Genomic DNA, 14,931 nt, shown 5'->3' with positions numbered 1-14,931 from the left:
GGCTCAAAGATTGAGAATTTAGTCGACTGGCTCACAGAATGTAGACTGTGAATATAAAGTCTATCATTGTCCATCTTTCTCAGATGGTAACACTTTGCATGTGTGTTAATCTTTTCAAAATTGTTGACGCTACGTTAAACTAGTCTCATGTAGCCAGACACATCTCCACACTTCGTTTTAGTGCTGTGTATGAAACAACAAATCTTCAGAGCTAGCAACCTACATGCCAGAATGTCTTTTATTGTTTTAGCTGTTGTAGCTTTTTCTTTTGCGTAGATTTAGCCATTGTAATACCAGCACTGGCCTGTCCACCAAAACAAGCTCCTTCATGTCACTATTATGCAAGGGCAGCACAAGTATATCCTGGGCTTAGTGCCACCCAAGATGATAATGATTGCTTTAAAGAATTTTTTTAAAACAAAGAGCGTTTTTTTTTTTTTTTTTTGCCCTACTGCAAAATTTTAATGGGTTCAGTCCCACCTTTCTACAGAACTAGCACAGTGCAACATAGGTCTGTCTGTGCAAGAGTTGAGTAACTGCAGGGCTGGCCCTGTAACACCTCCCTTAGGACAATCCAATACTACTGAAGTTCAATACCTCTGTATTGAGGAGTATAAGGGTCATCACAGCCTCTGGGTTAATCTAGCAGAGCATTAAAGTTTTAGATTTTATTTGTGATTGCAAGAAGCTGACAGTATATGGAGAAAAAAGTATGTGAAAACTTTAATCCATCACCCACACAGTCTTGCAGCGTCTCGGCCATTTGCATGTAACTGACAAGCAGTCTCAGGCAGTTTTTCTCTCTTAGACTTTAACAAGATCTCTCAGATTCCCTGCAGTTTCTCGGGGAGTATTGTCTGCCCGTGCCCACACAGGAAGGTACCTGTTAGCTCTTCTGTCTGGCTGAGTGGGCCAGGAGGTGCCTGTTGTCCTCCCACACCAAGCCTGGGAGACTTTGTCATGGCCCTAATGAGAACTGGACCTGACATAATCTCCAACCACTGCTCCTCTCCGCGTCCCATCAGCCCCCACTTCTCCCCGCTCTTCTTCCCCAGTAATGATGGCAGAGAGGTTATGGCACCAGGCAAATTGTAGGTTGAATTATTGATGGGTCACTAGGTCTGCCTGGTCTGTTGCCACGGTGAGGGCTGATCCTGTATGACATCCATCAATGCAAACAGGTAAAAGAGTGTTATGTGACAGGAAATCTCTTCTGTTTTTGAGAGTGTGTGTGGCACAGGGGTAGCAAGCTGATGAGGTCCAGTGTGCCAGCATTATTATCTCTCACATTATTGTCTCTCAGTGGCTCACAGTGATTTGCTGTGACAGGCAGCTCAGAGATAGCTCCACAAACATAACATGATTTTATAATAGAGTCTCCATGTATTTTTCTTAACAGTGGAACATGGGTGGGATTAACTCTTCCCTCTGGATTCACCCCTCCTCTTTCTTTTCATGTAGGCATGGTGCTGCAATAACATTGCGCACAACAATCAGCTTTAGATGAAAAACAGCATCCCCTGATTTCCCAAAGAAAAAACTGAGGCATACAGTGCCACTCGGTGGCTACCCTGTAATATGGAAAGATTATATCTAAGTTGAAACATCCCAATAATGACCAGTTATGTTTACGACAGCCAATCAACCGCATCTTCACAAGCATCCATAATCCTGTGCAGCAGGAAATGTATTTTCCTGGCATTCACACACACAAAGAAAGCAGATATAATGGTCTGCTTTCATACTCAGTAATTAGGCTCTGGGTAACACAGAGTGCTGAAGCACAAGACTGAGTGTATACGCGCTGTAATTGCATCATTGGATGGGGAGAAATGACAGCAACTGTGACTGCTGTATTATACAGTAGCAGCAGTCAGCAAACTGTGAAATGATTTGTATAAGCCCGGTTTAGTGGGTCAGAGGGAGGGGTGGAAAGTAGGTGGGCGGTCATGTACTTGAGAGAAGAACATTTAAGCTGATGAACATTGCTTAACAATATAGCTGTAATGTGGACTAATTTAGAGCTGCTCCTTTCCAGCGGGGGCTTGATTGAGCAGCCGCCACTTGTTTGTTTTTCCAATTTGGGCTTTGGTGGGTACTCCCATTTTACCGCTGCGTTTGTTTTCTGAGAATTCCTCATGTCTAATTTATTGGATCTGCTTTAGCATGTTCGCCTACTCCACTCTGAGGCGATGCTATGCTGCATAAATTATGCAGAGTACTTTTCGGTTTCCCGACATCAGGCTGATGTGGGACCGCATGCTGTGAGTTAGCAGACAGTGTTCAAGACATCTATGTCACTCTGCCAGCTTTGCCGGTTGAGACGTAGAAACATGTGTTGCAGGCACAAAATTACAGCTGTGTGGAAGAAAAGGGAACAGAATAACAATTAAATTAGCAAAAAAATCACTGGCGTGGCTGGAACGAAATGTTGTGTTTTTTAAAACCAGCAATTATTAGCGTTCTTTTGGTAACACTAAGGGTTTGAAGAGAGCCTACAGTACAATAGAGACAGCCTTTTTTGCCATCCTGCCATTGTTAACTTTGAATATTTAATATGAATTTTACACACCACTGATGCTGCTCAATATAGACACCATCTGCAGCTGAATATTCAAAGCAGAATAAAGCTTGCTCAAAGGCAACAGTGTCGATTTCGTTGAGATTTGGACCCGTTGAACCATACTTGAGTGAAGGTGCTGCAACCCGTGGACTGTTCTGCTTCATAGTCAGCTCGCACCAGCAGCTTGTGAAATGAAGAACGAAATCAATGTGCAATAAAAGGTCTCCTCCTGTCAGTCTTGTCAGATCCGACTGAAAGGGTGGAAATATTGAGGAAGACGATTGAAGCCGAGACTTCTAATATTCCTTTCAATCAGTGATGACTGCGCTCAGTGTTTGAGTTACGTGAAGTGTATCTGTTTCCTTTTGAATAATCCCCCTCGTTTCCCCGACAGGCCCATGAAGATACAGAGAAAAGGATCCTAATAATGATCAATGCCGCTGGGAGAGAAGCTAAACAAACCAGGTGCAGCCGCTGCTTATAAAGAATCGACTTTTTGTTCTAGTTGCTCTAAGAAAATGAGCGTCTTATTATGGCCTCAGCAGAATTAAACCTCAGATATCTCTCAGCCTGCAGCAGCTGTTGAACCATGTTTCAACATGAATTTGTGTGTTCGTGGGTGTGGGCACACAGTTGTAACTCAGACCACTGAAATATTTTTTAGAAATAACAGTGCGCAAAACATACACCCACACACTGCAGACGTACCCCCACAGGTGTACAGTACAGTTTAAGCTGTGATGAAACGTAAAGTTTTTTAAGCTTTTCCATTTGGGAGTTTGCAGATAGAGCCTCTTAAAGTATGAGTTTGCACACTGTATCTACTGTTCTTACTTAAGGTCATTCTATGATGGATCTAGCATCTAATGAAAGCTGATTCTGTCGAGTCAATGTTGACTTTCTCCCTCTCTTGAGCACCAATTATTCATCATATAGTCATCACTAGAGGTGTGGAATATAGCCATGCTTCTAATGACTTCAGACACAACTTCACAAAGTCAGAAAAGACTGAACTTGGACTTTAGTCTCAGAGTGGAATATTCTTTTACACCAGGATTGAATTGAGACTACTGTTCAGACTGTGTGCTTACTGTAAGGCACTTGTTTGATATAATTATGAGTGAATAACTGAACTGTATTTGTTCATTTCCTTTAGGGTTCTAAGGTTTATGTCAAGAGATGAATGTATTGTCAGTTTTTAAACTCAAAATGTAACAAAATGTAATCCTTAAATGCCAGTGTGTGGCAATAATGAGCATCTATTGGCAGAAACTGAATGTAATATTGTGTTTTTATTCATTTTTTAACACCTAAAAATAAGAATCATTATGGTTTTGTTACCTGAGAATGAGCTGTTTTATCTACATACAAGTAAGTCCTCTTCCACAGTGTCCGCTGTGTTGTTCTACAGGAACATGCAACGAACAAATCAAACACTGGCTCTGGGTAGGGCCATTCACATTTTGTATCGGCCACTGTGGTTCTCCTACATGCATGACACACAAGTGAAGTTGCAGTAACCTCACTGCTAGATGCTACTAAACCCTGCATACTAGACCTTACAGATTTGATCTAGAAATCAGTATTTGGTGTCACCTCTTACTGTGTGAGACCTGTGAGTATTTTTTAACAAGAACCAAATTCAATTACATGTACAACAGAAAATTCAATCTGCCCAGTGGCGGAAAGTACTGCTTCTAAAGTACTATGCTTAAGTACAATCGTGAGGTACTTGACTTAAGTGTTACCATCTTAGGATACTTTATATTTCTACTACACTAGATCTCTGAGGCAAACATTGTACTTTTTATGACACCACATTTATTACATAACTGAAGTTACTTTATTAATTAAAAATTTTCATACAGGCCATAAATCAGCTATAGTATTAGTATTATTTTCTTGCATGGCCTCTCTGCATACTTGACTCTGAATGGTCAATTACAGCATTCTAGCCACTACTGTGAACAGCAGACTGTTGCTGTGGACCCGGTTCTGATTATAGAGGCTTAGCATAAGCAATAACATTATTTTTAAATCAATGTTTTTCATGAAAATATTAATGTCTTTACTAAGTAGGCATGTAATAGGCAGAATTATCATCAAGCTGGTCTGTTCCGTGTCAGAGTCGTGTATCAAACTGTCAAGATTCATTATGCAATAGTGACCCACTCGCTGTATGTTATGCCTTACGTTGTTGTATAATCAAAGGCTAAACCACCTAGTAGCATATAAAGTACCTTAAATTAGCTCCACCTTTACCAGCTGCAACATGTGATGTTCACACATTAATGCATCACTTATTGTAATCTAGTGATATTATACATACACAGTGTCAGAAATTAACTTTTTGACTCACCGGCCAAGGAGACTGGTAGATACAAAAAACAAACATCAGCCAAGCATATTTTTGATAGGCTGAGATACTAAATTGCCTTTTTGTCAAATTTCTATGTCTTTCAATACATTACATTGTGATGATAATGTATTACGTTGAATACAAACTTAAAGAAGAGGCCAGAGCAAAACTTTAATATATTGGAAAACTCGTCACCATAGCCTCAGTATGTCAATACGTTCCCTCTGGTTAGCAGTGATGCAGTGTAAATGCCCAGGGCTTTTACTGTGAAAGCTAAGAGCAGCACGAGTGAAGCTGTAATGGGCTGCTGTTTCACAGTGTGGGAGGCAGTAAAGAGTTTTAGGTCTTGGTTCAGACTACAAAGCTTCCTCCTTTATTACCTTCATATGTACCTACCAAGACCTACTAAGCCTTCTGAGATTTACTAGCCAAATTGAAAATCTACCCTCATTTGGTGCTTGGCAGCTGTCAATTTCAGACCCTGTATATATATATATATATATATATATATATATATATATATATATATATATATATATAATTCTGAAATGAGCCATTCTGCATAATAAGTTCTTTCACTTTTGGTACTTCACGTTTATAATGGTACTTTTACTGTTTTGTATTACTGAAGTAAGGTACTGAAAGCAGGATTGTACTTGTAACAGAGTATTTCTACACTGTGGTATTACCACTACCACTTTTTAAGTGAAGGATCGGATTACTTCGTCCACCACTTGCAACTCTTTCTATATTGATTAGTTGTGTAAGTGATGTTTTTCCCAGCTGCTCAGTTTCAAGGTCTGTTTTTCTTTTTCTTATGTGGTAGTCAACAGAATGTCTTTGGGTTTGGGGACTGTTGGTTGGACAAAACAAGGTGTTTAAAGACTTCACCTTGGGCTTTGGGAAGTTGTGATTGACGTTTTGCCTTTGATGGCACAAATACCAGTCTTTTCTGTCCCTTTTCTGTGGCTCATCCACAGGTGATCTCTGTCGTCACAGCTTTCTATGGGTCTATGAATGACATGACAGAAGGGCATGAGTTGTTTTTCTTCCTTTGTAGACCCGGCTGACAGACTCTGTTGCCTTTTAGCTGCTTTATAGATTCGTTTTTGATCAAGCTGTCCTCAGACGTTCAGGACAAAGGGAAAAAGATGATCAGAAATTTACTGTGGACTTGCATGCCGGTGTGAGATAGTGACGGAGGCAGAGAGGTTAGTTTGCAGATCTGTGTTCATAAGCTGCCAAATAGGAGTTATTTATCTATGAAAAACAGCTTTTTTTTTCCTCCGCCAGGCGACATCAGAAGGTTCTCAAAATGTCACCCGCTATGTTTTTAGATTTGGTCGTTATTTTTGGAGCACAGGAACCTTAAGTGACTTCAAATAAACTCTTCTCACAGAGGCAACTGGTTGCTGTGCTGGACTTGTAAAAAGAGAGCATTATGCATGCACGCTGCATGTGCTTTGGTCTTAGGAATAGAGGACAGAATCGAGAAAACCACAAGCAGTCCTCTGAAGCTGCGATAAAGTTTGCCTTTAAACTGCAGATATGTTTTCCATGGCACTGCTGCTTACCATCCATTTCTCATCTTCAGCAGATCAGGTCTTCTGCTGTCTGCATCTCCTACATCTCAGTAACGTGAATAAAGAGGAGGTGATGGCAGGTGTAAAAGAGACGAGGCTTTGTTCTTGCATTAAAAGCCCACATTTGTACTAAGAATCAGTGACACTGCGAGTGAGGGATTTGTGCAGCTGATGAAGCTCTCTGCTGGCTGCTAAAACATATCAGCAACCAGTCACACAGTTAGTCATTTTATTGCCACATTATGTATTTACGGTGTCCATCACCAGTCTAATCAGACTTGAGAATGTGTCCTTAATGTGAAGAGGAAAGGAAAAACCGGCAAGACATAGAAGGTTGGTTGTCAAGCCAAGAACCATGACGAGGAGTCAAATAAAACCATTGTATGATTAAGATGCTGAGATTCATCTTAAAGGATGAGGCAGGTGATACAGATCCTATGAAAAGGCCAAAAAAACAACACTGAATTAATTAGTCCATGTGTGTGCAGCCAAAAGCTGGTAAATCTTATTCCACTGTGCCATTGACCTCAACTGTTATCCAAATACAAATAAAACCACATGCTCTCTGTGGTAAAACCTCCTCATGGGAACAACAACCCTGCCGACAGTTTCTATTATCGCCATTACCATGACGAAAGTAAATTTTACAGATGAATAAAATTAAAAGACACAGACACTGTTCTGCTTTTAAAGTAACCTCCAGTCAACTGTCCTAGTCGTTTAACAACCAACCTGCTCATGTTTGTGGTGTTTTAAAATGTAATATATATAAATACTTTTGCTGAGACTGGCAAAGTTGCATAAAGTGTATATGGTTCACGTGGTGTCTGTTCGGTTTGATAAATCCTAGCCATACTGTAACATTTTAGCTTCAATTATAGTACTTCTTGAAAGTTTGAGGTACAGTTATGAGGGTAGCGTTAAAATAATATTTAACAAGAAAACTTTCCACATCCTTAGTGACAGTAAAACCCACAGTTCATGGTTCTTTTAGTGAATCGTTTAGCCTGTTTTAAAAATGAAAATAAAACACAAACATAAACGCATATAGTAACAGTAATATATAGTATAGTACTAAAAAGAGAGCTACCCAAAGTTGCAGAAAGTTATGGGACAGCGTAATATCATATAACCATGTGACAGAGCAGAGCCAGTCCTGACCTCCCTGGGGCCCTAAGCAAAATTCAGCTAAGGGATCCTCTTCCCTAAACTTTTGAGCCATGTAAACCGTTGCCATTGCCACACAGTCACACGAGACGGCCCAGTGCTCCCACTACAATCCTCTCTCCCTTAAACAGTTTGCTCCATCTGTCAGTCCAAGAATAAGTAGACCTATACAGAAAGATTGAATAGATTACTGTCATTGAAATTTCCTGTTAGGCATTTTCAAATCTAAACTTTTTACTGAGAGATGTGCATGCATATAATTCAAATATTTAATCAATAGTCAATGTCAATCCATCGCTTTCCATCCTGCATTAGTGCGGAGTTGTAACCGAGCCTTGACTGAGTACATCATCATTGTTTTGTGTAGGTTTATGTGCACCTATGAGGAGTAACATCACACCCATCTATTGTCTGGACTGGTCCCCACAAAGGTCATTGATGCATATTCATGCGAGACACAGTTACCCATTGGTGTTTAAATAAGACAGTATTCTGTGTGTTTTATTATTGTCAACAAATCAAAATCAAAACCATAACCAAAAGTTTGTTAGTCCATCTCTCAGTACTTCATGACTTTACTGTCCTGTCTATTAAAAAAAAAAATAATGAGGTAAATAAAACACTTGAGTGAATTTCCGGAACAGTAAACAAGTAAACTGTGTTCTCTCCTCTCCAAGTTTGATAGAATCGGTTATTAGTAACATTAAGTTGATGTGCTGCCACGGTAGTACATCTCTTTCTGTCTTGTTTGTTTGCCAGCCTCTTCCAGGGTCGTGTTCTGACTTTGTGACTGAAAAAAGTGAGAATGAAATACAACTATTTAATTCATTATGGCGACACGCTCCACGAAACCAATAATTAGTTTCTCTCAGTTGTTGCAAAAAGTCATTGACAGCAATATTGTGCACAGACAGATGGATGAATGGAAAGCTAAGAATGTAAATCTATAGCTGGTATGGAAGGGTGCGTAGGGCCCTTTTTCTCGTGTCCTTTGTTGCCTGAGACGAGGACTGAGAGGTTTTACTAGTAAACAGAAGTGGCAGACCTCAAAATGTTTCCCGAAGTGTCTCTCCACTGGGCTCTGACGGTGTTTGCTGTGGGAGAAAGGACTGCATGCCTGATGCGTGTCTTCAGCAGTTAAGAGCTGATAGAAAACACCATTTGTGTCCAGCCTCCCATCCGCCATCCTACAGGGAATGCCAACTGAAAGGGAAGAAAGCGACCTGTCGGCTGTCACGTCGGATCAATGTTGGTATTTGCTGAGTTCCACCATCCTGCCATCTTATCAGAGGCAGGGGAGTTAAGAAAAAAAAAAGTAAAAATAACCAATCTTGGATTTCCTTGATAGCTTTGCATCATTGGATGGATGGATGGATGGGGGGGCGGTGCAAACACACAAAGTATAATTACAGTAGCACTTCAGTAATGAAGGGCACGTGCTGGAGGAGGCTCACTGAGTTGCACAAGAGACCAGCGATGTGTCAGAGAAGACGGATTTATGAACACGGCCCTTAATTTAGCTTGTGTGCTGCGTACAGTAAATCACAGAGCAGCTGCCAGCCAAAGGGGTTTTACTATAATTAATCAAGTAATTTATAAACAAGCAAACAAGAATAAATGAGTGCAATATAATCTGCTGCCCCTGCTTTTTGATGCGAGTCTTTAAGTCTTTCATATTCGACAAAGAATGCATGTGTGTGTTTTCTGTCTGTTTCATTTAAAAGTGTATGGTTACACAAACCAAAGTATATTTCTGTAGTGAAATTCAAAGTGATGCAAGCCCAGCGCATAAACGAAAGCAAGTTTGTGTGTGTGTGTGCTTGTTTTGAATTTTGAGTGTGTGTCTGCTTTGAACGCGTGTGTGTGCCTGTGGGCTTCTGCTTTGCTCCAGCAGAGGCGTCGGCAGTGGTAGAAAGGGCCGATGAGGAGAGATGGGACCAGGCGGAGGGTCATTAGTGCTCTCTTTGATAAAATAGAGAGCCAGGGGACTGGAGAGAGAGCGTAGCACATACACAAACACACACATTAGGCTGAGGCTGCTCTGTATTATTCTGCCAGAGTTAACAAGTGACTGTGTAACGCCACCCTGCTCCCATCCCACCACCTTATGACTGACTGAGTGCTTCATAGCCACGGTACATGGGGGCTCTAGATAGACAAAAAATATTAATGTCTTTTTTCCAGATTTCTGAAACACCTGATACCTAATGAACGAATATGGAGTTTCAACTCAATATTCTTTTTACCACCTTATTGTAAAAACACAAACGGCTTGTCTTTAACCTGCAGTTATATTTTTCTGGCTTCGGTATTAGAAAAGTTTGGGTTATTTCAGTTGAGAAATTTTTGTTCAAGGTTCAGCTTTGTTGTCACTATAAAACACAGGAATCCACAAATAAAAGCAGAGATGTAGAAACAAATATTAAAATGTTTAAATTAGATTAGACTTAATCAATGAGATAGGTGAAAGCAGGGTGTCTGCAGATGTCTTAAATTTAATTTTATAAATATTTGGGCCTTAAAAGTCATTAAGTACTCAGGATTTTGAATTTGCTGTGTCCTTATTGCTAAAACTACTTAATATAATTTAATTTATCTATCTTTTAATTTCTTTTAGTAAAAATAACTGAGGATAAATGTCCACATTTTTGATTTTACAAATCCTTAAACCTTTTTACTTAGTACTCGCACTTACCTGGCAAAGTTGGCAAAATGTAGATTAATTTAACTCACCTTGATAACCATATTCCCACATAAAACCTAATTCTGGACAGGCTCATATTCAGAATATATCCTGCCAATTATTCTTGAATGAGAAAAAGATGATTTGTTGAACAGTCAGTCTTAAATTTGGTGATAAATATCTTGAAAATATCTTTAAACCCTTAAATGTTAGTGTCTATTACGTGTGGACACTGAGGATGAAAGTATATAAAACTAGAGGGAAGAAATGAAAAGGAAAGATTCACATTTACATTTATATGCAAAAAGTATGTACAGTATGTGACATAACCGGGTAATATGGGAAATATAAGTTAAAGTGCAATTTCAGTTTTTTTCTCTGTGCTCTTCTCACTGGTTTAAAGTGAGAAGCACTCAGTTTGAAAAAGCCTCCTTTATGATTTTAGCATCATTTTTATGAGTACATGAGAGTTTTTATACACTTCTCAGACATTTATTAATCAGCATAATTTAGCATCTTCACAGGCAGGTGTACTGTTGCAATATTAATTCTCCTGTCTATAAAAAGTGGCACATTGTGGAGTTGTTAGCAGAAAGGAGCGCCTGTGCCATGGGCATCATTTTATGGTGGGTCCTACAGCGTCCTCCCATGATCCAAAGACATGCAGGTTAATTGGTGACTACATTGTCCGCAGGTGTGAATGTGAGTGTGAATGGTTGTCAGTCTCTATGTGTCAAACCTGCAATAGTCTGGTGACCTGTCCAGGGTGTACCCCACCTGTCGTTCTGTGCCAGCTGGGATAGCTCCTCCCCTTCCAGGACTGAAAATAAATAAATAAATTAATTAAATATTTTATCTGTTCTTGGGTGGAAATTTGTGAGGGCACTATATAGACTAGTAGATACATTCCCCACTTAAAAGACACTCAAATTAAAAAAGCAGACAACTAATATATTTCACTGTATAGTATATGGAGTGATTTTATATGCAGCTATTTAACTATTTTAAACTCTGTTAAATAACTGAAGATATCTTTTTCAAACTTTGATTGTTGCTTATATTGTCAGTCAAGTATTTAGTACTTTGATCACACAGTTTAAATGTAATGGGTGCCCTTACTGCTTTATTTGTGGGTCAAGCGTTCAGCATGTAAATCAGAAAACATCTTCTGACAGAATCTGTGACAATATCGGCTGACAAATGGCTCTTTTTAAAAAATGCAAACAGAAAAAAAAAATGATTTTGCATATTGAACATTGCAGTTGATTCAATATCTATCCTGTTTGTTTATTCATTCATTCAGTCGTCTTTGTATTCATGTATTCACTTTCTGACTATTTTGCAACCTTTACTCTTGACAGTGAGAGAGAGTCAGAGTGATGCAGTGTTTTTGTAAATTTCCCACAGGGGTCACTCTCAACACTGGTGACATGTGAGAGTTTCATGCAAAGGCTTAAGAGAACGATGCAGCTACTGGCTTTGAAATATGCACATTAAGCACAAGACTAGCTTGTGACCAGGAGGTTGTCAGTTGAATCCCTGAACCAGCAGGATAAGTCTTGGTAGGGGAAGTGAAAAAGCAGCACTTGCCCGTCCTTTATTACCACCATTGAGGTGCCCTTGAGCAAGGCCTTTAACCCCAGCTGCTCCAGTGGAGCTGCTCAGTGGCCAGCAGATCAGACTGTGATTATACTGGGCAGCTTCCAGGTGTCTGTGTTGTTTGATCATAGCATTCCCACAAATGAGAGGCTTTCTCTCAGTGAATAAATAAAGGTAAAAACAAAGAAGGAAAAAAGACGTTTATAATGTAGCTACCCAGAAAGAGTAGCTGCTGCCTTAGTGGTGGCTAATGGATTCCAATTTAAAGAATAAATAGAAATAAAAAATGTATGATTTGAGAGATTTTGTTTTGAGATATGAAACAATGAGAAAAAAGGGTCTTAAAAAAGGAGGACACATCACTATAAATGTATTCTAACAGTAACTATACAATAATACTTGTTCACTTTGCTGAGGTAAAAGCAATTTCAGACTACAAAGACTATTTGCACAGTGATAACAATCCTAATAGCGGAGCCCGGTGGTTTCTACCTATCTGATTGCAATTTGTTTTCCCTATTTTCTCTCCAACTTCCTCAATATTTCTGCTGAGTCACTGCTCCACACCGCTGCCACGCTCACAGACTCTCCTTCTGACAGCGCTTTGTCTTTGTCTAGACTCTGTTTTGCCTCTGTCTATCATATCTGTCTCTTCTCAATCACTTTCTCTGCTCCCTCTGTTGCCTCCGAGGCTTTCAAGTCTCTTGTTTGACTTGCCCCTCTTCCTCTTCCTCTGCTCCACTACCTTTGTCTCCTCTGACGTCTCTCTCTTTGTCAGGATTTCAATATCTCACTCCTCTGTCTTCATTTCATTTTTTTTTCATTCAAACATTGTTCCCACTGGCTAATGGAGAGTTGGTGACTGATAATGCAGCTCATAAGATGAAACATTAACTTTGCCTCAGCCTTAACCTCGGAGAGTCTGTGCCCGGTGGAGATGGGGAGGAAGTGCGGTTTTAAATGGACTGTTGTAGATTACATCAATGAGATTGCTTTTAATCCTGCTGGAGGTCTGTAGTAGCAGACCTTATGTTTCACATAATTAGCTTTGGAGGGGAAATGTGTGCAGGCCTGTGATTCCTTGCCTGTGACAGTGATTGTTTAAGCTTGGATGGGATGACTGGCAGATTTTCTCTTAGCAAAATATATATTTCAACATATGTTGTTTGTGTATTGTTTATTCACCAAGTTTCTTTTTTTCTGTATTTTCTTTCCAGCTGTTCAAGAGCAAAGTATTGGAGCTTGGAGAGAAGCTGCTGCCTGCCTTCAACACACCAACAGGAATCCCCCGAGGAGTCATCAACCTGGGGAGGTGAGTCTCAGCAGCAGCCTTCACCTCCAAAAGTCCTCCATCCCTGATAAAAGACCGATATCAAGTGATCACGCTGGCTGGCATTAATCAGCACACTTGCAGTTTATTCATCTTGGCAACCAGAGGCAGAGCTTGATTCAAAAACGTGAGCCGAGTTTGAAGTGAAACATGTTGACAAATAGGGAAATGAGCTAATATTGTTTTCAACCTTCCTCTAAATCCTCCGTTAATTCACATGCAACAACACTGAGTTTCAACTTTCAGCTGTTGCAAAGCCTCGGGACGTCGTGGCACATAAAAGCATGTTCCAAACGGAGAAAGAAGATCCAAATCTGTAATTTAGAAACAAAAATCAGCTCCACATGATTTTTCAAAAATGACAGTCTTAAAAAGTACAATTTTCTGTGAATAAAAACTTCACCAAAAAACGTTGCAACACTAGGCCACAGCCTCCGTTTAATGACAATAGAGCAGCTGCAGGCTGAGCTTTACAATGACGATAACATTTGAATAAGAATTAATCTGTGTTCATAAACACTTTGTAAGATCATATGAATAATATTTGCATGCATTTAAATGAGTTGTGTTAATTTTTAATCTCTTCCAAACCATTACCTTTCTAATCTAAAAATCTTTATTGACACGATGTTGTTAATGCCACGGTCACGCAACACAACTTCAAGCTATTTTCATTTTTAGAGCAATTTGACCATGAATTATAAATTCTCTCTCTCTCTCTCTGTGTTTGGATTTGGGTTTGATTCTTTTTAAGCAGGAGAGGGGAGAATGTGCCTCTTGTTTTTTTCATTTTGATTTGTTTATGTCCCTTAAAATGAATGACATTGACTGTACTGACTTGTATCAGCACAAATTTTGTCACTAGAGAGGTTTTTTCACATTTCTCTACTAAAAGGAGATCTATGTGCACTTCCCTAAAATCTGAGATTCAAACATATGCCAGGCAAACTAGATTAGGTATATTACTAGTATGAAAGCTAGTATGAAAAACACAAAGATAGTTAGAAGCTAAAGCTGAACTATAGGCTACAGATCACAGTGTAAAAGTGAACCACCAGATCACTGCTGATCACCACAGAAGACAATGAATATAGTTTCCCTGCTTCCCTTCATTGGTTCCTGTACAGCAGGGTCGGTCTTTTTTTCACTGTTATAATCATTAAAAAGCAAAAGCAGCATGTGTATACATTCAGTAGGTTATATCTTCACTAGCTAGCTAGCTAACCCTACACTTTGGGGTTTGATCAGGGTTTGATTTTGGTTTTGCAACAGGGAAGAAACGTCTATCTTTTTCAAAACTCTCCAGGTAACAAGTATCATTAATACACAACGTACCCCAGGCACAACATTTAGCTCCAAATCCACAAAACCAGCCTGAAAACGAAGGAAATCTGAAACGACTGCATTAGAGTCAATGGAGCACAGCTGTGTTGTTGTTGGACCCTGGTCTGAGCTGGGCTGATGCTACTTCATGATTGGCCAGTCTGTGTCGGGGGCGGGGCTTAGTGAAGGGTCAGTTAGCCTACAAGCTAACAAACAACATAAATAAAAGATGCTAACTACACTTAACATTCTAATATGTCTGCTTGTTGTGCACACTCCGATTCAGAGTCTGGGTCTGACTGAGGCTCAAACATGTATGGCTGA

General features: G+C 39.7%; 1 protein-coding gene across 2 annotated transcripts in view; it reads left to right on the top strand.

Annotated features, from left to right (window-relative positions):
- Window positions 1–14,931, top strand: part of LOC117266098 (mannosyl-oligosaccharide 1,2-alpha-mannosidase IA) — a 260,952-nt gene that overhangs the window by 212,640 nt on the left and 33,381 nt on the right. For both annotated transcript variants that reach the window (XM_078171741.1, XM_078171740.1), the window contains exon 5: window positions 13,172–13,266. In XM_078171741.1, coding sequence (XP_078027867.1) covers window positions 13,172–13,266 — 95 coding nt within the window. The remainder of the gene's footprint in view (window positions 1–13,171; window positions 13,267–14,931) is intronic.

Source organism: Epinephelus lanceolatus, chromosome 10 (assembly GCF_041903045.1).
Source record: "Epinephelus lanceolatus isolate andai-2023 chromosome 10, ASM4190304v1, whole genome shotgun sequence".
Taxonomy (NCBI): Eukaryota; Metazoa; Chordata; class Actinopteri; order Perciformes; family Serranidae; genus Epinephelus; species Epinephelus lanceolatus.
Note: the sequence above shows the minus strand (reverse complement) of the source record. Positions and strands in the feature narration are given on the sequence as shown.